The sequence below is a fragment of the Oryctolagus cuniculus genome, chromosome 9 (genome assembly GCF_964237555.1).
Source record: "Oryctolagus cuniculus chromosome 9, mOryCun1.1, whole genome shotgun sequence".
Classification (NCBI taxonomy): domain Eukaryota; kingdom Metazoa; phylum Chordata; class Mammalia; order Lagomorpha; family Leporidae; genus Oryctolagus; species Oryctolagus cuniculus.
The window spans coordinates 43060272-43085611 of NC_091440.1; the positions used below are offsets into that span (position 1 = coordinate 43060272).

At 37.9% G+C, this 25340-nt stretch overlaps 1 protein-coding gene across 1 annotated transcript in view; it reads left to right on the forward strand.

The window, feature by feature from the left end:
• KLHL1 (kelch like family member 1) overlaps positions 1–25340 on the forward strand; it is a 419379-nt gene that overhangs the window by 367297 nt on the left and 26742 nt on the right. The window contains exon 9 of the mRNA XM_002712985.5: positions 15854–16066. Coding sequence (XP_002713031.1) covers positions 15854–16066 — 213 coding nt within the window. The remainder of the gene's footprint in view (positions 1–15853; positions 16067–25340) is intronic.

Below are 25340 nucleotides of genomic sequence, written 5' to 3' on the forward strand. Positions count from 1 at the left end.
CTCTCTCTCTCTCTCTCTCTCTCTTTTTTTTTTTTTTTGACTCAGTTGCAAAGTAATTCTGCACAACTGAGTGGAATTGAGGGTAGTTGATGTATGAAATTTGGTCCCTGTGGGTATTCGTCTGCTCTACCCCTGGGACCACACAAAGAGTTTTTGCAACCCTCAGTGTGGTCTCAAATTTCCCCGCAGTCTCTCACTGGGTTGCCAAGGTTACGGAGGTTGTGTACTCGGTGAGTTCTCTCACCCCCCCTCAGATTTTCACAGTCTCAATTTGTTAGCTCCACACTTTCACTAGGTCCTAACCTCCTGTTATTTCTCCCCACCAGAGTCAGGTTTTTCTGCTTTGCTGATGGTGGGCACCACTATATGTATGTCCAAAATGGCGCCTGCTCTGTGTCTTGCTTGGCTTTGTAAGGTGAGTGGAGAGAGAGGCTAGTGCCTGTGCCAGTTCCCCTTATTTATTGTTTTTTTTCTCTCCTCCAGTCAGCCTGGTGAACTTTCCCCAGCGGGGCTTCAGGCCTCATTCCCTCTAGGCTCTTTCTGCCTTTCCCCGCCAATGTCTTGGGTTACCGGGATTTTTGTCTAACTTCCCCTTCCAGCACTGGTGCTCAGACTCTGCGGCTGGGCTTCCATGCGGTAGGCAACCTTGCTCTCTCCGTAGGTCTTCCGTGTCACATCCACCAGATCCGGAAGAGTTTCCTCTGCAATTTTTTTCCTGAGTCTTTTCCTGAGACTACAGTAACTCCACTTTTATTACACTATCTTTTCCCGGACTATCCATGCGCACCCTCCTAATTCCGTCATCTTGGCTCCGCCCTCTATTTTTTTAAAAATATTTTTATGTCCAATACTCTTTCCCTTTTAAAGGGAAAAGCTCTCTTTGGGGCTCCTTTTTCTCCCCCAGGTGTGATTGAAGGGCCTCTAAATCTTGTGGTTTGATGACTGTATCTTAATGCAGAATACTTTTCCTGTGTTACTCAGAACATAGTCTTTAGAAAGAGCTCTTTCTCTTCAGACTCATAGCAGATAATATTTCAGCATCATCCTCTGACAGATTTTTAAATTTTTTTCTTGCCTCTGCTGATATGAATGTTCTTGCTTATATTCAGCACATAACTAATGGGTCTTTCTAACCTGGCTACTGTTTCCTCGAAATTTATTTTGAATAATTTTTTCAATTAAGAGTAATAAAAGACAATGAACTGCTCTCTTACATTTAGTTTTTATATATATACCTCTAATTGTGGAAAAACAATAAATTGGCTTATGGCTTAAAATGGATGAGTATATTCTGATGGACTCAGGAGCAAATTATATCAATTTCCTGAAAATGTGGGTGGTTTTCCAATAAGGGACAGATGGGTCATCTCAGGACAGCACAGCCAAAGACTCACTGGGTGAACTAAGAAAATATACTCAAACAGTGAATAAATGTTGTGTTGTGGTGGTTGGTCGTAAATAGCCTGACTCCTTAAAACTGTGTATGTTAGTGATTCTTATGTTTTTGCTTTGATCCCTGACTCCTCTTGATTCTTTCAAATTTTATATCATAGCCAGGAAGTCTTTCTTGTTTTTCTTTTTCTTTTCTGTGTTATATCACAAAATAAATACTGCTACTGCAACATATCTGTAGGTAGCTTTGAGTTTTAATAAATGTGTATTGCTGTCCCTAGAGAGTCTTCAAAACATAGAAAAGCAAATGCATTTATTTCATGATTTATCCTAACAAAATGGATGCATTCTTTCAAAACCTCATGTTGAAAATGTCATGAGATAGTTGCAATTTCTGTTCAATCTGAACCATGCACAGCTGAAAGAACCAATGCTGGAAGGAAGATGTGCAGCAGAGTGTTTAAGATGCTAGATTGGGAGGCTGCCCTTTCCCTGTGGAAGTGCCTGTATTTGACACCAATTCCAGCTTCCTGCTAATGTGCACTCTAGGAAGCAGCAGGTGACAGAGTAGTAGTTGGGCCCCTGCCATGTTATATGGGAGATTTAGATTGGATTCCTGGCCACCAGGCATTTGGAGAATGAACCAGTGGACAGGAGCTCTGTATTTCTCTCTCCCTCCTAATAAACAAATGCTTAAGAAAAAGAATCAATATCTGTTTCTTTCTCTATTATGTCCCAGAATCAAGCACAGGTCTTTAAACCTCAGGTCCGTCACTTGCATTGTGTCTTCTAGGATTCTCTTATGTTCAAATTTTGGCATTGTTTTTCCTAAAGGTACAGCCTAAAGTTCTTTTAGTCTTAAACTCACCCACTTTACAAAAAAAAAATTGATTTCTTATTGACTCTTACTTGGTGCTTAAGCACTCAAGAGATTTTTATCTTGTGTACTAGAAAAAAAATGATTTTTAACACAGGATTTGATGCATTTACCAGATTTTCAGAAAGTCTAGAAGCATTCCAACAGGAATGAACACTTTGTATGTAGTCATTGAGAATGAAATGAAAGGAAAATGAAGAAAAGCTCCAATTAGCTGGACCATGGAAAGAGTAGCCCAAAAGATTGCTAAAAAAAAAAAAAAAAACAAAAAAAATAAGGGAAGCCCCATGAAATCTACCAACTTGGTCAAGATAATGATTGTGTAAAAGTTTTAGAAAGGGCAGAGCCATGAATCATTCCAATTTTATAAATATTCACTTTGGCTGAAAAATAATAAAATCATTAGAATGCTATCACAATGGCTTTCTGGCCAAGATGTATTCCAGTAGTCCGAAAGATTACTTGATAAAACATGTCTCAACATTACAAAGTATTGGAATGACTAACAATTCATTTTGGCTCCATATTTGAGTGTCAGCTATGCCAGATTCCTCAATGTAGGATCTAGATGCCTTATTGATTTAGACCCAACTTTTCTTTTCCATCTTCGTTATCACCATTTACCTTATCCAGCCATACTAAATCACTCCAATAACCTAAATATGCCTGATTGTTCACAACCATTTGCCTTTTCACATGCAAATTTCTACCTAGATCCTTCGATGGTGATTTCTTAATAACTTGTGCTCTTTACTGCCCACTGTCCTCTTAGTATGTCTCCTTGGATAGTCACCTGATCTTTTACTGCATAGGAAAATTCTCTAATTATATAACACAACTCTAGTTCCCCACATGCATTAAGTTTCACATGCAAAATGAGGATTAATCAAACTGAATTGTACTTGAGAAAAATAATTTCAGAAGTCTTTTCATAAAATCTAAATAAAATTATTTCTAATATTTTTGCCATATACAGCCTCATTTAATCTGTACCCTTTCCACAAAGAGTTAATTCATTCCATTAAAATTATTTATTTTGTGTGTGTTCCCAAAACACATGATTAATAATTTTATCTACCATTTGTCAAAGTCTTACTTTACTAGAAATTAAACAAATGTTTTTTCATTGACAAGTTTCCACAGATGAATCATCTTGTTCTAGAATTGGAATCTAACACTTCGTTTTTTTTAAAACTTCAGAAACAAACATTGGCCATGGTGATATTTCTTTTCTTTTTCTTTTTAAAGATTTATTTATTTATCTGAGAGTCAGAGTTACAGACAGAAAAAGGGAGAGATAGTGAGAGAGAGGTCTTCCATCTGCTGGTTCACTCCCAAAATGGCCTCAATTACTAGAGCTCTGCCAATCTGAAGCCAGGAGCTAGGAGCAAGGAGCTTCTTCCAGGTCTCCACATGGGTGCAGGACCCCAGGGACTTGGGTCATCTTCCACTGCTTTCCCAGGTGTATTAGTAGGGAGCTGGATCAGAAGTGTAGCAGCTGGGACTTGAATAGGAGGCTATATGGGATGCTGGCATTGCAAGTGGAAGCTTAACCTACCATTCCACAGCACTGGCCCCATGGTGATATTTCAAAGAAAACAAATTAAATCTTCCCTCAAAGATCTTATGTGTGTTAAAGTAAAATAGGAAACCTAACAACAACAACAAAAAAAAGAAGTTGCAGAATTATAACAAGTGTAGATTGGGAATTAGCAAAGCAAAATGGAGAAATTAAGAGTGAAGTGACCATTTCTGCCATGTTTCGGGTAGATTAATCTACCAAATTTTGAATGTGGTAAATTGACCCGAATTGAGTTTTGGATTTACAGTTGGCAGAGTCCCTTGGTAAACTTGGGTACATTCTGATGAATAAAGATAAGTGGGCTCCATAAGGAATGAGCCCACAACGCCGCTAATCATTTGGGCCTTATAATGGTGACTTTCAGGATGAATTTTCAACATGCACCAACATTTTTGTAAAAAACAGGAATAAAGGCGCTCACGTATATTGCTGAAAGCTTGCTGAATCCTGCTCACTAGCCTGTAAGGCACTCTAACTACTGCTTCCTAGGAAAAGTTCCACTGAAAGACAGATGCAGGAGTGTTTCAACAGCAGGCTCAGCAAGGCTTCTCCTGGGATCAGATGAAAGCCTTCTCTGTCATTTGAGAAACAAAGACCAAACATTTTTGGATCTAGGGAGTGTTCCAGAGGTGACAGACATACTTCTGGAGTTGTGGGAATCTAACACTTCGATTTTGCAAGGCAAAGGGCTGCCTCAACAACTTTTGGTGGATAAATATAGTGATTATAAATTATTACTAATATAACAAGCTAATTTGCAAAATATTCTAATATTTATAAATTGATATTGGAAGCACTATCTGTAGCCATCCCTGAAGTATGTTATTGATAAACTATGTGAAATAATAAACAAGTTTTTCTAAGATATAGATATTGAATACAGTTAAATATCTGGGAGTAAGAGTATGAAAAAGTGGGATTGGGAAAGACTTTCCAGTGGAGATACACATCAATTGACTAATGAAAAATGGGCAGAAATGGCCCTGTATATGTAGTAAAAAGGTATCTAGAGTGGAGGAAAGATGCATGCAGAATGGTACACGGTTCTGGGAAAAGTCTGATATTGTGGCAGAAACATCCAAATGTCTACCAATACACATTCTCCCTTTTTATATGAAAACTTAAACAGCAATATTTAAAGAGGCATGTTACCACCTAAAATAGATATCATTTTCCAGCTTCTTACAAGTTCATATCATCATGTGTTTGAGTTCTGACAAATGGATATATAAGAAGTGTGTTTGAAATTAAAAAAAGGTGGTCTCCTTTCACCCTTTCTTTCATTCTGCTATTCATATCATGGTTGTGATAGCTGGAACTCTACCTTGGAACAGTAGGGCAAGATTGTTTTCCATTATTGCACATTTCCCAAGAAAGAAAAACTGGTATATTTTTAAAGACTTTTTTCAAGGGTACTTGTACTTCAAATCTTATTAGAATACAGGGATAGTGCCTTCTCTCGAGGCACAAGACAGATTTGTTCTTTAATCAGAATGATAAAGATAATGTCTCCTTTAAGGCAAGGTGTAAGCAATTTGCTGACAACCTCCTTTAAAGGCTTGGTGTTCCCTGAACCTTAGGTTCCTCCGATAGGCAACAAAATCAGTGCGTGTGCCACATTCACCCGAGTCCCTCTGTATTGTCCTGGTGGAACCTGGGAGTAAATGGAAAACGGTGTAAGCATGAAGCCCTTTCTGCCTGTTGTATTGTAAGCAATAAGGTCATTTCTCTAAGACTCAGGAGTCTTGTGTCACTTGCCAGCATCTGTGAAACTGCAGCAGCCAGATTCTCTGCTAGAAAATAGTAAAAATTTAGACGGTTTCAGATAATTCACTCTAGAGATGGTGTCTGTAAAAGAGGGAAGGAAATCGATCTCCACACCAGAAAAGCTACATACTATTTACACACATTTGGACTCATATCAAATAATGCAGCCCTGATTTCTTGTGCTGTATTGTAGGTAGTAGAACATATATGCAATACTAACCTAGATGGAAAGCTTGTAAGTGAGACACTGTAATAAGGAGAATGCGCCATGGTGGCCTAAACACTAGATGAAATCTTCTGTGTTTTGATTAAACATGTTAAGTGAGGGAAAATAGTAAGGAAGACTCTTGATATTCTCAGCAAACTTCTAGAAAAGCTTACTTAAGTCTGGGATGTTGGTGGATGTTCCGCCCATTCCTAGCATACAGAGATACATTGTCACTATTCACAGCATAATGAACTGTGAACCTAATGATTCCTATAAATGTTATTTTTCTGTCCTTTTTTCATTGCTTCAAAATGAAATCCCAACTTCATAACTTGCCATAAAGTACCCATCACTCTCAGTCTAATCTTTTCATCGTGCCACCCGTCCTTCACAAATACCCCTTCCATCAATATGACATACCTGCCACTCTTCATTCATCACCTACAGTGACCTTGCAAGGCCCTTGTCTTTACCGATCATGCTTTTCATGGCTGTAATGCTTCCCCTGCTTTCTTCATCTTACAAATTTTTACTCATCTTTCAACCCTAAGTTGAATGTCATGTTCCCTTACTTGCTGTGAAATTGTCAGCCGTCACTTCCTATGTTGTCAGAGCATTTTCCCCCAGCATCAGATCTTTCTCTGCTCTACAGATTCTCAACATCTAATTTGTCATTGCAGAGAAAAAGAAAGCAGGGAATCAGTCTAAATGATGAGTAAATAGACTGAGAAGATAACCTTTGATAATTGTTCATGAAGGCTTGTGTACACATGATGACATTTATTCTAGCTGCTCAGAGTATATTATTTCCACTCCTTGGTTATTCTTTTTAAAGATTCATTTCTTTACGTGAAAGGTAGAGTAACAGTGAGAGGGAGAAACACAGATAGAGATCCTCCATAATTCTTGTTTTTATTTAATAACTTTTAAAAATATTTATTTATTTGAAAGGCAGAGTTACAGAGAGGCAGAGGCAGAGAGAGAGAGAGAGAGAGAGAGAGAGAGGTCTTCCATCCACTGGTTCACTCCCTAAGTGACTGTAACAGCAGGAGCTAGGCCAATCTGAAGCCAGGAGCCAGGAGTTTCTTCTGGGTCTCCCACAAGGGTGCAGGGGTCCAAGGACTTGGGCCATCTTCTACTGCTTTTCCAGGCTATAACAGAGAGCTAGATAGTAAGTGGAGCAGCCAGGACTTGAACTGGTGCCCATATGGGATGCTGATTCCACAGGCGGCAGCTTTACCTGCTATACCACAGCGCCAGACCTATAACTTTTTTTTAATAGTTATTATTATCATTATTTATTTTCAAATCCTAGCACGTAGTCACTTCATAAATTTGTGTTTACAAATGAGTGGATCATAGATAAGGCTCATTAATGGCATATATGCAGACAACAAATCATTTGAATATTTTGTTATTGGCTTGTTATTTTCATTTTAATATTTTATTTGTTTTCAATTTATTTAAAAGGGAGAGAGGGAGAAAAGGAGGAAGAAGGAGAGGGAAAGTAAGAGAGAGAGAGAAGAGAGATAAGGAAAGGTCTTCCATTCACTGGTTCATTGCCAAATGGCTGCAACAGCAGACATTGGGCCAGGAGGAAGCCAGGAGTCAGGACCTGGGTCTTCCACTAAAGTAGAAGGGGTTCAAGTAGTGAGCCATTATCTGATCCTTCCAAGGTACACATCAATAGGAAGGTCTTTTAAGTCCCTTAAATAATCCTTTAGGATGTTATTACCTCTGTTCCACAAATTCTAATTTCCTCATTTCTTACTTTCTTTTAAAAAAAGATTTATTTATTTATTTATTTGAAAGAGTTACAGAGAGGGCAAAGCAGAAGAGAGAGAGTGAGAGTCTTTCATCTATTGGTTTATCTCCCAAATAGCTGTAATGGTTTACACAGGACCAGGCTAAAGCCAGAAACCAGGAGCTTCATCCTGATCTCCCACATGGATGCAGGTGCCCAAGCATGTGGACCACCTTCTGTTACTTTCCTGGGCACATTCTCAGGGAGCTAGATCAGAAATGGAACAGCCAGGACAGCCAGGTGCCCTTGGGCAGCTTAATCTGCTGTGCCACAATACTGGCACCTCCATATTTCTTTTTCAAAGCTGTTTCTTGGAGAAAGGCTCAATGTACTTTCTCCTTTCAAGCAACTTTCCCTTAGTATAAACCAATATTTTATATTATTAAAATTATAATTAAATTTTAATCATTTTAATCTATAAAATATACCATATTTTGAATTACATAAAAAGAGCATACCACACAGCAAATGAAAGAAACTGCCGATAATATAACCTAGACTTCACTAATTTATTAATAAAACAGCAGCTAGTATCTATCAAGCATATTTTTCAAATGCAATTGTCAAATGTCTCACTTTATCAAGATAATACATAAATTCCTTACATGTATAAATCATTGTGTTACTGAATTTACTAGGAATGGATTCATAATACATATAATTATTTCTAAGAATTCAATGACATGGTGACTTGTAATTTGCAGAAACATTTGATTTCCAAAGAAAATATAGGCTAGTATATATGTGCTATTAATTAAAAATATGCTAACAGACCCAATATTTAACTTCTACAATATAAGCAATATGTTTCATAATGATAACATGTTCTTTCTTGTATTCTGGAATATAAAAATGTGGAATATTTATTAACTCCTTTCTTCTTCCTGCATAATAAGTAGACTTTGCATTTAACAAATTTATATTAATATAATGTGAGTTATTTAATTTTAATCAACTAATTTTATTCTTTTTTTTGTGGAAGTTTGGTGAATTTTGTGAAATGCTTTTTTTTCCTGTTGATATAATCATGTAATTTTAACCTTTTATTCTGTTAGTGCGGAGTCTGTATCACATTAATAGATTGTTGCATATTGAGCCAAACATCCTTCCATTTGTGTTTAAATTCTGTCTGGTCATGGTGTATTAGACTTTTAATGTGCTGTCGGACTTGCTTTATTGTGAAGTGGTGACTTTTACACCTCTGCTCATAAGGGACACTGGTCTTTGCTTTCTTTTCTGGCATTTTTATTGGCATTTGATATTAGGGAAATGATGGCCTCATAAAATGTTAGGAAATGTTCCTTCCTTTTCAGTTTTCGGAAGAATTCAAGGATTATCGTTAATTCTTCTATAAGTGCTTGTGAGAATTTGGGAGTAAGGCATTTGCAGACCTTTTTTGCTGTGCTTCTGATTGCTGATTCAATCTCAAAAGTGAACAGACCTATATCGGGATGGATACTATAATAGATTATACTGTAATACTATAATAGATTTTGGTCTGTTCATAATTTCTATTTATTCATGACTTAGTCTTTCAGGTTGGACTCAGTACATTTATATACATTTATGTGTATGTTTGTATGTTTGCACTCATGTGGGAGACCTGGAAGAAGCTCCTGGTTCCTGGCTTCGGATAGGCGCAGCTCTGGCCGTTGCGATCAGTTGGGGAGTGAACCAGCAGATGGAAGACCTCTCTCTCTCTGCCTCTCCTCTCTCTGTGTAACTCTGACTTTCAAATAAATAAATAAATATTTTTTTAAAAAAATAAAGCATATGTCACTTTCCTCTGGACACTGATTCCTTTATATTTCAATCCTTGGAAGTGAAATGAAAAAGAACTAGTGCTAACACCTGGGTCAAAAATAGCACAAGGGAGTGTATTCGAGCCTAAATTTCATATGGCAAGTGTTTGTGCTGGCAGTAGGGCCTTCTCTTGTACCAAGTCTGAGCCCTCAAAGCACCAGATTCTTCTTACCTGCCCAGGTACCAGTAGGCTGGTGGGTTCCTCTCATACGTCTGACGTCTCGTGCAGTTTGAGGAGAGGAGCTTCTGTGCATTGCCAGCCTCTTGCTGGGCAGAGGTGTCACCACACCGTTTTCCATACCCTGTAACACAAAATTCACAAGGTCACTAACATAAATCTTGGACATATGTTTCTGGGCCTTTGTTTTGCCCAGGTTTGTTTTATACACAAGGGCATGAAGTTGATTTAAGATGTGGGGTTGGGAGGGAAGGTAGTTTGGGAAAGAATTTTGAAGGACTCCTTGTGGCTATCCTTTTCTCCCCCAAGATGTGTATGTGCATTTTCTGACATTCTTACACACTGCATCTTTCAGCCTGGAGACACTGCAAACCCAGGAGAAGTGATGTCACCCAGGGTGTGGGAAGCACAGCTCCCCTCTTGCAGAGTCCCAGGATAAACTTGCGGTGACAGTTTCCCCTTGAAAGGAAAGGGATTTGGACCGTGATCTATACCAGTTTCCAGGAATGAATGGTAAAAGATGAACTGTTGGCTACATAATTAAGAGAGCTGTGAAGTTCTTGGTTTGGACAAACGTGAGTTTTGTGTGACAGAATGAAGTTAAACCCTAAACAGATCATTGCTTGCTTAGTCCCTGAATTAACAGAGCCTTATTCAGAGAATTCCTTGGTAACAGAAACGTCAAGGGAGAAAAAGCAAGCAACCTGAGCTAGGATAATCCTTGACTGCCTGAGAGTGAAGGAAGGGAAGGCAGCTCCACGTTACCGAATTCTATTTTTGTCTGGGGCCTTGGCATCATGCAATGTTGTGCTCCAGCATGGCACCTTATCATTTTTGATAAGGACCTTTTTTTTAAGAACTTGCTGAAATGATAATATATCATTGTCTATTCACTGTTTGAATGTTGTGATATGTTTTCCTATTTGTTTGGTCTTAAAGAAAATAAGTAAGGTTTAATTCCCCCCCCAATAGATTCAGAAAAAGAAAATAAATGTGATATATTATTGAGTATAACTTTTATTATTATCAATTATCAGAAATCCTGTGTTGAGACAACTCAAGGGCATAATTTAACACTATAAAGTATATGCAAAAGTGAAGAACCTCAAAGTCAACATTCTTCTTAAAATAATAGGAAAAATAGATACAATTTTTATTTGTAAGCTATATACAGGGAACTTGCCAGGTGCTTTTCTTTTCTTTTTTTTTTTTTTTTTTTTTTTTTTTTTTTTTTTGACAGGCAGAGTGGGCAGTGAGAGAGAGAGACAGAGAGAAAGGTTTTCCTTTTTTCCGTTGGTTAACCCCCAATGGCCGCTGCGGCCGGCGCACCACGCTGATCTGAAGCCAGGAGTCAGGTGCTTCTCCTGGTTCTAATGCGGGTGCAGGGCCCAAGGACTTGGGCCATCCTCCACTGCACTCCCTGGCCACAGCAGAGAGCTGGACTGGAAGAGGAGCAACCGGGACAGAATCCAGTGCCCCAACCAGGACTAGAACCCAGGGTGCCAGCACTGCAGGCAGAGGATTAGCCTATTGAGCCGTGGTGCCGGCCCGACCAGGTGCTTTTCATGAAGATATGTATTCAGTATTGAAAATCTCTGCAAAATATATTTAATTGCATTTTAATAATATTTCAAAATTATTTCATACTTCTAAGTAAGATCTTCAGTTTAAATGAGGTTAAGATTTCATGAGGTATTTTGAATGATAAAAATGTCTGAGGGAATATTTATTTTACTTCTGGACGATTTTGCAGTCTAAATGGTCTAAATTGTCCAAAACATATCTTTTAATATATTCCAATGATTAATTTTAGCACATTGCAAGATTAAGGAGCAACAGACAACTTAGGAAAAATCAAGAAAAGAGGCATTACTTTAAAGAGAAGGAAACACTTGGGCCATCAACATTTTGTCATGGCAGGCATCATGAGAAACATAAACAGCTTTATTTTTAAAAGTTCCTAAATTTGAAATCAGATTAAATATCACATCATATGGCCAGGTCTTTGGGTGCCTGCATCCATTTGGGAGACCCGGAAGAAGCTCCAGTTTCCTAGGTTCAAATCAGCTCAGCTCTGGCTATTGCTGCCACTGGGGAAGTGAACCAGCCATGGAAGTCCTCTCTCTCTCTCTCTCTCTCTCTCTCTCTCTCTCTCTCTCTCTTCCTCTGCCTCTCTGTGACTCTGCCTTTCAAATAAATAAATAAATACATATTTTCAACAAATCATACCATAGAATTATTGAAGGATACCAGAGCACGAATTTATAAATGTAAGACCTGAATGTTTATATATTAAGTAACACTGTCTTTCTATGCATTTTTACAAAACTCAGCAGTACAGAATTAAGTCTACTTTTCAATATATTAGTTATCTGTAGCAAAAACAAAATTCTACAACATCTAATCTCTTTAAATATAAGAAAATCCTGTACTCAAAAATCTCTCAGCTTCCTGTTTCTTTCAGGAGGAGGTCCATAAACACCTGCCACACCACCTTCAACTTCCACCCCAGCAACTCTGTTCTTATTGCTCCAGAAACTTTGTAGTCACTATTTATTCAGCCTCAACTTCCTCCTTCAGATATTTCTGAACTAATTTCTAACACGGTCATCAAGTGCAAGCATTCTTTTCCCAGTGAGACCTTTCCTAATCATTATTTAAAATTGTAACCACAAATCCACTCTCCGTAGTTGGATACCTGATCCTGCTTCTGTGATCCATCAATGTCTATAGCAGCTAGCAGCTTCCATGGTGCATCTATTTCATGTGTTATGTCTAGCCCCACTTTGGCAGAATTGAGCACAGGGATTTTTTCACCCGTTTTATTCCTGGTTATATGGACAAAGTTTTGGAGAGTGTGTGGCACAAATATGTAACACAGTACAATTTCCTTTACAGAAAACAACATGGATGTTCCTCAAAAACATAACAACTAAACTTTCATGTGATCCAGTCATCCCATTGTAGGTTTAAATTCAAATGTCAAGGAGGCATCTACTCTTGCATTTATTGCAGCATTATTCACAGTAGCAAACATATGGAATCAACCTAAATGTCTATCAGTGGATGAATGGATAAAGAAAGTCTGGAATATATTAAAAAGGAATAATATTTAAGCATTAAAAATAAATAAATTGGTGTCGGTGCTGTGACATAGCTGCTAAAGCCACAGCCTGTAGAGCCAGCATCCCATATGGGCGCAGGTTCGTGTACCGGCTGCTCTTCTTCTGATCCTACTTTCTGTTGTGGCCTGGGAAAGCAGTAGAAGATGGCCCAAGTCCTTGGGCCCCTGTAGCCACGTGGGAAACCCAGAAGAAACTCCTGGCTCCTGGCTTTAGATCGGCGCAACTCCGGCCATTGCAGCCAACTGGGGAGTAAACCAACAGAAGGAAGACCTCTCTCTCTCTCTCTCTCTCTCTCTCTCTCTCCCCCCCCCCTTCTCTCTGTGTAACTCTGACTTTCAAATAAATCTTAAAAAAAAAAAAAAGCATAGCCAAGACACTCTGGCAAAATATCTCTGTGAGTGAGATCCCAGTGGAAAGAACAGGTCTTCAAAGAAGGAGGTACCTTTCTCTGAAGGGAGGAGAGAACCTCCACTTTGACTATGACCTTGTCTAAACAAGATAAGAATCGGAGAACTCAGAGGGCTTCCATAGCCTTGGAAACTCATGACTGGAGCATAGGGAGATTACTGATGCCATAGACAGGAGTGTCAATTGGTAAAGTCAACAACAGGAGTCACTGTGCACTTACTCCTCATGTAGGATCTCTGTCCTTAATGTGCTGTGCATTGAGATTTAATGCTATAACGAGTACTCAAACAATATATATTTCACTTTGTGTTTCTATGGGGGTGCAAACTGTTGAAATCTTTACTTAATGCATACTAAACTGATCCTCTGTAAAAAAAAAAAAAAAAATTATCAACTCCCAACTTGACTCTCACTGGGATTAAACATGACAATAGGTCTGATCTGATTTCATCATCATTTAAAAAAAAATCATCTATTATTTTTCACTTTATGTTTCTGTGTGGGAACAAACTGTTGAAATCCTTACTTAATGTATACTAAGCTGATCTTCTGTATATTAACATAATCGAAAATGAATCTTGATGTGAATGGAAGGGGAGAGGGAGTGGGAAAGGGGAGGGTTGTGGGTGGGAGGGACGGTATGTGGGGGAAGCCATTGTAATCCATAAATCGTACTTTGGAAATTTATATTCATTAAATAAAAGTTAAAAAAAAAAAAAAAACTATTTCCCAGACTCCAAAAAAAAAAAAAAGCATGAAATCTTGTCAGTCTTGTCATGTGCAACAACATGACCAAACTTAAACATTAAATGAAATAAATCAGTCAAAGAATGACAAAGACTGCAAGTTGGTACTCCTATGTGGCAGGTAAAGCATAAAGCTGCCCCTGGAAGTGGAGGGTAGAATAGCAGTCACAGAGACTCAGGAGGATAGAAGAGAGACTGTCGAAGGATACATTGACACAGTTTAATAAGAGAAACCAGTTCTGGTTCTCTATTGCACAGTAAGAAGATTGTAATTAATAATGAATTAAATATTTCAAACAGCTAGAAGAGAGGATTTTGAATGCTTTCACCACAATGATAAATGCTTAAGGTGATGGATATGCTAATTACCATAATTTTAACACAGCATAAAATGTACCTAAATTGCAAAATTTCATTGTAGCCCTCAAATATATTCATTTATTATGTGCCAATTAAAATAAAAATTTTCAAAATAAAATGTAGAAAATATATGGGAAAATAATGCAACAATGTACTTCACTGAAATGAAATCTTCATGGCTGTCATCAAACTGGGAAGAACTATTTTACTGGAATTACAAAATATAGGAATTTAAGTTCTATTTATGGTTTCAAATCTATTTCCTTGATTCCTATGATACATCTCATTAATAAAACAACTATAGAAAAGTGAGTATATTGTGAGTTTCATCAGTATTCAATCAGACCAACATCCATGCATTATCTCCCTGTGAAAGCTTATTTTTTTCTATTATATAGGTACTGTTTAAGGAAGTTGTTGTAACAATATTTGCTTAGATTATTCCAATTATCTTGTGTCTTAAATTGTGGAGATGAAATACAAGGATCAGGCATGATTTATACACCATGAATGCATTTCCCATTAGCAAGTAATAGAATCACTTTTTAAAAAAAATATTTTATTTATTTATCTGAGACTTAGATTTACAGACAGAGAGAAGAGAAAGAGAGACAGAGAAAGGTCTTTCATCTGCTGGTTCACTCTCCAAATGGCTCCAAAGGCTAGAGCTGGGCTGATCCGGAGCAGGAGCCAGGAACTTCTGTCAGGTCTCCCATGTGGAGTCAGGGGCCCATGCACTTGGGCCATCTTCTACAGCTTTTCCAGGCCACAGCAGAGAACTGGATCAGAAGAAGAGCAGCCAGTACTAGAACTGGTACCCATCTGGGATGCTGGCACCACAGGTGGAAGCTTAGCTTACTACGCCACAGTGCCAACTCTACAATCATTTTTTAACTATGATTATTTTCTTATATCTTTATTCTAAGTTTAGTAGATGTGTCTCAATATATAGTAATACTAATGTACTATTGAGTTATTTCAGCAATGAATAATTTAAATCCAAGTTTCTAGAAACAATAGAAGTCAGAAAATTGCAGTTTTTAAATGTCATCAAGTATATTATATATTAAAATAATGAGAATTCCAGATTTTATAATTATTTGTAGAGTATATATAACAAAATCTCCATGACTCATAATATATTTAGAACATATTTAAGTCTCATACTATGAAAATTACTTTTTTTAAAGATTTTTTTTAAAAATTTCTTTGAGAGGTAGAGTTACAGACAGTGAGAGGGAGAGACAGAGAGAAAGGTCTTTCTTCCGTTGGTTTACTCCCCAGGTGGCCACAACGGCCAGAGCTATGCTGATCCAAAGCCAGAAGCCAGGTGTTTCTTCGCCCTCTCCCATGTGGGTGCAGGGGCCCAAGCACTTGGTCCATCTTCCACTGCTTTCCCAGGCTACAGCAGAGAGCTGGATTGCAAGAGGGGCAGCCAGGACCAGAACCAGCGCCCACATGGGATGCCAGCACCACAGGCAGAGAATTAACCTACTACACCATGGCACTGACCCTGAAAATTATTTTTAAAGCATCTTTTCTTCTCCATTTGTTATCATCCTGACTGTGAGATTACATCATTCTTTTCCCATTGTGTTTTTAGGTTGTATTCAGTTGGAGGTCGTGATGGAAGTTCCTGTTTGAGTTCAATGGAATATTATGATCCTCACACAAATAAATGGAACATGTGTGCTCCTATGTGTAAGAGGAGAGGGGGTGTTGGAGTGGCCACATGTGATGGCTTTCTTTATGCAGTAGGAGGTCATGATGCACCTGCTTCTAATCACTGTTCCAGGCTGTTAGACTACGTTGAAAGGTAAGACTCCCAAGGACATTGTTATCATGAAAAACAAAATGCAAATTTCTTTGATGCCTAATTTGAGAGATTGTAAAAACTGCATAATTTACGAAAGCCAAATTTAAATACTAAAGCTGCTTTATTAGTCTCTCCCCACCCTAATCCCCATGCAGGCCTCTCTGTCTCTCTTCCAGACAAATTCTCAATAACTTTCATTTTCTCGGCCGGCGCCGCGGCTCACTAGGCTAATCCTCCGCCTAGCGGCGCCGGCACACCGGGTTCTAGTCCCGGTCGGGGCGCCGGATTCTGTCCCGGTTGCCCCTCTTCCAGGCCAGCCCTCTGCTGTGGCCAGGGAGTGCAGTGGAGGATGGCCCAGGTGCTTGGGCCCTGCACCCCATGGGAGACCAGGAAAAGCACCTGGCTCCTGGCTCCTGCCATCGGATCAGCGCGGTGCGCCGGCCGCAGCGCGCCGGCCGCGGCGGCCATTGGAGGGTGAACCAACGGCAAAGGAAGACCTTTCTCTCTGTCTCTCTCTCTCACTGTCCACTCTGCCTGTCAAAATAAAAAAATAAAAAAAAAAAATAACTTTCATTTTCTCATTATGTTTGCCTTCCATCCCTACTTCCATCCTTATTTTCCTAATAATTACTAAAAGTCCAAATTTTTTCACTAGATCCATCAGTGATCTTTAAATTTCTCAAAAATGTGCTTTTATAAGTTTTTTTAAAAGAAAATTCTACGGAAATTGTTGAGTATTGATGTTTAAGTCTTCTAAAGTATCACATACTTTATTTATTTGTGCTGTTCAACCTTACTAATTCCACTCCTTTAAACTCTCCAAGGTAAATTTTAAGCTGTTTCATGACATACTTTACTTTAGGTAACACAGATCTCCATGAGTATGGAGGAAACACAATTTATTTTTTAACTCTCCTTGAAAATGACCAATTGTACAGAGGTTGGAATGGAAAGACACCTTGGCTTCATCTGTACTCTAACATCGGAAACATGCTCTAGCATGTTGATGACTGAATTTTTCTTTAAGTGCTGTGCATCAGTTAGCACTGTTATATTGTTAAGTGAGGATTGGAAAATTCTTAGTAAGATTTACAATGATATTTCCTGTTACTTAGAGATATATGATGACTTAGGGGCAAACGATAAGAAAACAGATTAATTAATTTAAAAGTTGGAATAGGATTTTACAATAGCAGGTAATTTCAATATCCTCAGTGATTTAACTCTATTGTAATATTTTTTCTTACTTGTGCTAAATGATGTTATCACTGGTCCTCCGACTGACTCATAAAATAAAATAATAAGCCCTTCAGACTCCTTGTCAAAAGACAAAACCAGAGAATAACATCATGTACATATCTCATAATTTCTTTATCCAGTCTTCAGTTGACAGGCATTTGGGTTGATTACATGTCTTTACTATTGTGAATTGAAGTGCAATAAACTTAGAGGTACAGTTTGCATTTCCACCAACAGTGGGTTAGTGTCCCTTTTTTCCCCACATCCTTGCCAGCATCTGTTGTTGGTAGATTTCTGTATGTAAGCCAATCTAACTGGAGTGAGATGAAACCTCATTGTGGTTTTGATTTGCACTTCCCTGATTGCTAGTGATCCTGAACATTTTTTCATGTGTCAGTTGGCCATTTGGATTTCCTCATTTTAAAAATGACTATTGAGGTCCTTGGCCCATCTCTTAAGTGGGTTTTTTGTTTTGTTGTTGTGGAGTTTCTTGATCTCTTTGTAGATTCTGTTTATAAATCCTTTATCGGTTGCATAGTTTGCAACTATTTTTTCCCATTCTATTGGTTGCCTCTTCACTTTCCTAACTGTTTCCTTTGCAGTAAGAAACTTCTCAATTTGATGTAATCCCAAATGTTCATTTTGGCTTTGACTGCCTGTGTCACCAGGCTCTTTTCCAAGAAGTGTTTGCCTGTGCCTCTATCTTGCAGGGTTTCTCCAATGTTCTATAATAATTTGATGGTATCGGGTTGTAGATTTAGATCTTTAACTATGGAAGCCAGTTTGGAGATTCCTCAGAAATCTGAATATAACCCTACCATACAACTAAGCCATCCCACTCCTTGGAATTTACCCAAAGGAAATTAAATTGGCAAATAAAAGAGCTGTCTGCACCTCAATGTTTATTGCACCTCAAATCACAATAGATAAGACCTGGAATCAACCTAAATGCCCATCAACACTAGAATGGATAAAGAAATTATGGGATATGTACTCTATAGAATACTATACAGCAGTCAAAAACTGTGAGAAACAATGACTTGATCAGCCCTTGTCCTGACTGTCGAGGAACAACTTAATACTTTATCACTTTTAGTATTTTTTGTTCTACTTAATACTATTGGTTGAACTCCTTAATTAACACACAATTATTCTTAGGTGTTTAAATTTAACTGAAAAGTGATACCTATTAAATATGAGTGGGAATAAGAGAGGGAGGAGATGTACAGTTCGGTACATGCTCAATTGATCTTGGTCCAAATGGTAGAGTTAGAAAGTGATCATTTTTAGTTCATAATTGATAATAATGATAGGATTAAGAGTCAAAGAGATCACATAAACAAGACTAGTGTCTGCTAATAATAACTGACTGATAAAATTAAAAAGGAGGGGACGATCCAACATGGGAAGCAGGATACACAGCAGACTCATAGAATGGCAGATGTTCTAAATAGCACTCTGGCCTCAGAATTAGCCTTTAAGGCATTTGGATCTGGCTGAAGAGTGCATTAGAGTATTTCAGACAAGGAAAGCCAAGACACTCTGGCAAAAAAAAAAAAAAAATGACCTAATTGAAAGATCTCTGCGAGTGAGATCCCAGTGGAAAGAATGGGTCATCAAAGAAGGAGGTACCTTTCTCTGAAGGGAGGAGAGAACTTCCACTTTGGCTATGAGCTTGTCTAAATAAGATCAGAGTTGGTGAACTCAAAAGACTTCCACAGCCTTGGCAACTCATGACAAGAGCCGAGGGTGATTACTGATGCCATAAACAAGAGTGTCACTTGTTAAATCAACAATAGGAATCGCTGTACACTTACGCCCCATGTAGGATCTCTGTTCTTAATATGTTGTATAATGTGAATTAATGGTATAACTAGTACTCAAACAGTACTTTATACTTTGTGTTTCTATGTGGGTGCAAACTGTTGAAATCTTTACTTAATATATATTAAATTGACCTTCTATATATAAAAATAATTGAAAATGAATCTTGATGTGAATGGGATGGGAGAGGGAGTGGGAGATGAGATGGTTGTGGGTGGGAGGGAGGTTATGGGGGGAAAAAGCCACTGTAATCCAAAAGCTGTACTTTGGCAGTTTATATTTATTAAATTATTTTAAATAAATGTTTAAAAAAACCATAGAGGTACAGATAGCTCTTTCCTATGCTGATTTCATTTCCCTTTGGTAGATTCCCAGGAGTGGGATGGCTGGATCATATGGTAGGTCTATATTCAGACCTGTGAGGTATCTCCACACTTTCTTCCATAGTGGCTTTGCCAGGTTACATTCCCACCAATAGTGTATTAGGGTATCTTTTCCCCCATATCCTTGCCAGCATCAGTTGTTTGTTAATTTCTGTATGAAAGTCATTCTAATGGCAGTGAGGTAAAACCTCATTGAGGTTTGGATCTGCATTTTCTGATGGCTAGAAATCCTGAGCATTTTTTCATGTGCCTGTTGGCCATTTGGATTTCTTATTTTTTTAAAAAAAATATCTGTTTGAGCCCTTTGTCCATTTCTTAACCAGATGGTTTGTTTTGTTGTTGTTTTGTTTCTTGATCTCTTTATATATTCTGGTTATTAATCCTTTATCAGTTGTATATTTGCAAATATTTTCTCCCATTCTGTTAGTTGTCCCTTCATTTTGCTGATTGTTTCTTTTGCAGTGCAGAAGCCTCTCTATTTGATGTAATCCCATTTGTCAATTTTGGCTTTGGTTGCCTGTGCCTCTGGGGTCTTTTCCAAGAACTCTTTGTCTACGCAGATGTCTTGTAGGGTTTCCCAATGTTCTCTAATGATTTGATGGTGGGGGGTCATAGGGTTAGGTCTTTAGTCCATTTTGAGTGGATTTTGGTTAAAGGTTTCTGGTAAAGGTCTTGCTTCATGCTTCTTCATGTGGAGATACAGTTTTCCCAGCACCATTAGTACTGTCCTTGCTCCAGGGATTGATTTTAGCTCCTTTGTCAAAGAGAAGTTGGTTGTAGATGTTTGGATTGGCTTTGGTGATTCTATTCTGTTCTATTGATCTATCCATCTATTTTTGTACCAGTACCAGGCTGTTTTGATTATAACTACCTTGTAATATATCTTGAAATCTGGTATTGTAATACCTATGGCTTTGTTTTTGTTATATGAGATTGCTTTAACTATTCAGAGTCTCCTGTGTTTCCACAAAAATTTCAACATAATTTTTTTCTAAATCTTAGAAGAATATCTTTGGTATTTTAATTGGTATCACATTGAATTGGTAGATTGCTTTCAGAAGAATGGACATGTTGATGATATTGATTCTTCCAATCCATGAACATGGAAGATTTTTCCATTTTTTTGTATCTTCTTCTATTTCTTTCTTTAATGTTTTATAACTCTTATCATAGAGATCTTTGACACTGTTCATTAAATTTATTACAACGTAATTGATTTTTTTGGTATCTATTGTGAATGTGATTGATTTTAGAAGCACTTACTCAGCTGTGGCATTATCTGTGTATACAAAGACTATTGATATTTATGTGTTGATTTTATGTCCAGCTATATTTCCAAACTCTTCTAAAAGAGTTCCAATAGTTGCTTAGTGGAATCTTTTGGGTCCCCTATGTAAAGGATCATGTCATCTGCAAATAGAAATAGTTTGATGTCCTCCTTCCCAATTTGTGTCCCTTTGATTTCTTTTGTCTAATGGCTCTGACTAGAACTTCCAGGACTATATTAAAAAGCAGTAGTGAGAGTGGACATCCTTGTCTGGTTCTGGATCTCAGTGGGGTTGCTTCCAACTTTTCTCCATTCAATAGGGTGCTGGTTGTGGGTTTGTCATAAAATGCTTTGATTGTGTTGAGAAATGTTTCTTCAATTCCCAATTTGCTTAAAATTTTCATCATGAAGAGTGTTATATTTTGTCAAATGCTTTCTCTGTGTCTATTGAGATAATCATGGTTTTTTTCTTCATTTTGATAATGTGATGTGTCACACTGATTGATTTATGAATGTTGAACCATTCCTGCAATCCAGGGATAAATCCCACTTGGTCTGGGTGAATAATATTTCTGATATGTTGTTGGATTTGACTGGCTAGTATTTTGTTGAGGATTTTTGTGTCTATGTTCATCAGAGAGATTGATCTGTAGTTCTCTTTCTCTGCTGTATCTTTCTTGGGTTTAGAAATTAAGGTGATACTGGCTTCATGGAAGGAATTTGGGAAAATTCCTTGCTTTTTGATTCTTTTGAATAGCCTGAGAAGAATCAAAATTAGTTCTTCTTTAAATGTTTTTTTAGAATTCATTGGTGAAGTCATCTGTCCTTTAGCTTTTCTTTGTTGAGAAGGTCTTTATTACTGACTCCAGTTCTTTCTTGGTTATTCACCTGTTTAGGTTTTCTTTGTGTTCATGTCTCAGTTTTGGTAGGTCATATGTGCCCAGGAATCTATCCATTTCTTATAGGTTTCTCATTTTGTTGGTATACAGTTCTTTGTGTCAATTTTTGATGATTCTTTTTTATTTCTGTGCTATTGTTAACATTTCCTTTTTCATCTTTGATGTTGTTAATTCAGGTCCACTCCCTCCTTTTTTTTTTTTTTTGGTTAGTTGGGCCAGTGGTGTGTCAATTTTATTTATTTTTTTTTTGAAAAACCATTTTGTACATTTTTTGTATTGTTTTATTGATTTCAATTTTGTTAGTTTCTTCTCTAATTTTAATTATTTCTTTTTTCCTACTTGTTTTGGGTTTGGTTTGCTGTTGTTTATTTAGGTCCTTGAGATGTATTTATAGCTCATTTATTTGGTGCCTTTCCAATTTCTTGAAATAGGCTCCAATTTCTATAAACTTTCTTCTTAACTTTGCTTTTGCTCTATCCTGTAAGTTTTGATATGTTGTGTTGTCATCTTCATTTGTTTCCAGAATTATTTTTTATTTCTATTTTGATTTCTTCAAAGACTCAGTGTTCGTTCAGGAGCATGTTGTTAGTCTCCATGTGTTTGCATATGTTCTGGGGATTCCTGAGTAGTTGATATATTACTTAATTCCATTGTGGTCAGAGAATATGCATGGTATGATTTCGGATTTTTTTTAATTTGCTGAAACTTGCTTTATAGCCTAGCATGTGGTCAATCCTAGAGAAAGTTCCATGCACTGGTGAGATGAATGTGTATTCTGTGGTTGTAGGGTGTAAAGCTCTGTAGATATCTGTTAGATCTCTTTGATCTATAGTGTCAATTAAGTCTATTGTCTCCTTGCTGATTTTCTGTCTGGTTGATCTGCCCATTGCTGAAACTAGGCTATTTAAATTCCCCATTATTATTGTATTTGAGTCTCTATCTCCCTTTAAATATATAAAAAAATTATTTTCAATATCCAGATGCCCTGTATTTAGGTGCATATACATTTATAATAGTCACATCTTCCTTTTTAATTGATCTCTTAATCATTATATAATGCCCTTTTTTGTCTCCTAATAGTTTTTGTGTTATAGTCTATTTTTTCTGATATTAGGATGGCTACACCAGCTCTTTTGTTTTTTTTCTGTTGGCATGGATTACCTTTTTCCATCTTTTCACTTTCAGTCTGTGAGTATTTTTTGCTTTGGATTTCTTTTGTACTTTTACTGGGCATTTTACTGCCTTAATCTTTTGTAGTGATGTTTTTGTTTCTGTGTTTCTATGTGTACCACATCCTTGAACATCCTTTGTCAGGCTAGGTACATAGTTATAAATTCTTTGAATTTCTGTTTGCTACGGAAGATCTTTATTTCACCTTTATTCACAAATGAGAGCTTTGCATGGTATAGTTGACAGTTTTTCTCCAAGGACTTGGAATATTTCTCACCATTCTCTTTGAAGTTGTAGGGTTTCTGATGAGAAGTCTGCTGTGAGTCTAATTGGAGTTCCTCTGAATGTGATCTGGCATTTCTCTCATGAACACTTTAGAATCTTTTCTTTATGTTTTATTGTGGAGAGTTTTACTATGCAATGTGTTCTGGTGAAGATCTTTTCTGGTCGTGTCTATTGGGAGTTCTGTGTGCTTCCTGTGCTTGGATGTCCCTTTCTTTCTCTAAATTTGGCAAGTTTTCTGTTATTATTTCATTAAAAAGGCTTCTAATTCTTTCTCTCTTTCCACCCCTTCAGAAACTCCTAGGGCCTGTATGTTGGGTTGTTTGATAGTATCTTGTAAATCTCCAACAGTGATTTTTAGTTTTTCTAATTTCTTCTTCTTTTTTGGGAGGGAGCGTTAGTTGACTGTAAGTTTCCAGAAATTTGTCTTCTAGTTATGATATTTCTTCTTTTGTTTCCCCTACCCTGTTTTTAAGAATTTCCACTACATTTTTTATTTGATCTATTGAGTACTTCATTTCTAGTGTTTCATTCTGATTTCTCCTTAAAATCTCTTTATGGGAAAATTTTTCATTCAGTTTATGAATTTGCTTCAGGTTGCTTCTAAGTAATGTGATGATTAATTTTCTGAATCCCATTTCTGGCATATACTCAATCTCTTCATCTTTGCCTTCTACTATTGAAGTTTTGTAGAGTTCCTTTGGGGGCTCATAGTGTCTTCCTTATTCTTTTTTTGTAAAAAGGTTTTATTTATTTATTTGAGAGGTAAAGTTACAGACAGTGAGAGGGAGAGACAGATAGAAAGGTCTTCCTTCTCTGTTGGTTCACTCCCCAAATGGCCACAATGGCTAGAGCTGCACCAATCCAAAGCCAGGAGCCAGGAGCTTCTTTCCAGTCTCCCACATGGGTGCAGGGGCCCAAGCACTTGGGCCATCTTCTACTGCTTTCTCAGGCCATAGCACAGAGCTGGCTTGGAAGAGGAGCAGCCAGGACTAGAACCATGCCCATATGGGATGCCAGCACTGCAGGCAGAGGATTAACTTACTGCGCCATGGTGCTGGCCCCTGTCTGGTAGCTTTTATCTTTGTTTTGTGTCTTTGTGGCTTAATGGGGCATCTATACTTTCAGTGACTACCAAGAGGTATATGCTGCGTGTGGCTTGCTTATAATGTTCAGTATTCCAAGGTGGAGCAAGTATCCAAGGGAAGGCCCCCGTGGGGTTTTGTAGCTCTCCTCTGGTTATCTGGATGGAGGAGGGTGTTCACCTCAGTTGGTGTGACCAGCCCTTCTCACAGCTGTGGGACACCTTGGTGTTAGTCCCTGGTGTTTTCAGCACCAGTTTGCATTGCTTAATAAACTGCACATTTGATCTGTGGCATCTTTCCTGTAAGCACGTTTCCCTCTGTTATGAGTTTCTGTAGGTGTGTGGTTCATGGGCATGTATACATAGCCCTTATCTACTGGAGCCCAGCTCATGTCTCAACAGTGGTGGGTGGGCATGAGCTTTTGATAGGCAGGGTTTCCCTTGCCTTATGCTGCCTATCTGAGTCCAAAAAGAGAAGGAAAGAAAAAAAAGCAAACAAAGGGGCAGGGTAGTTTCTCCCAGCCAGCTGGCTGCTGGTCGCTGGAGGGTAGAGCTAGTAGATGGAGGGGCCACTTCCCTAATTGTTTATTTATTTTTCCCCATGTGGAACTTCAAAAGCAGTCTGCCAAGCACTCCCTCTCATTGCTGTCTGCAGCTTCAGGGGCCCACAGATTCTTCTCTTACCTAATCCGCTAGGGCTGGGGCTGGGGCTGGCGCTGTCCTCTCGGTCTGAACTCTGCTGTTTTTTGGTTTGCCCTTTTGGCATGGACTTGGACCAACTCTGCTATTCTTGCTGGGTTTCCTGCTGTGAATTCTCCATGGATTTCTGTCAGATGTGTAGTTTCTGTCCTTTTTTAAATTATTAATTTTCCCCACATGATTCGGACTATCCTGTCACTGTTCTGCCATCTTGGAACCAACAAGGATTTTTTTTTCTTTTCCCAAGGATATGTGAAGTTTTACTGAGGATAAGTCTATTGACAAGAAATAGATTTTGGTAATTAGGAAATATTCAAAATTAGGCTAATTCTTCGGTAAAACGGAGAAATGATGTTTAACAATGATATTACTGTGAAATGAGCTATAGAGATTTGGCTATATATACATGCAAAGAGAAGGGAATTAA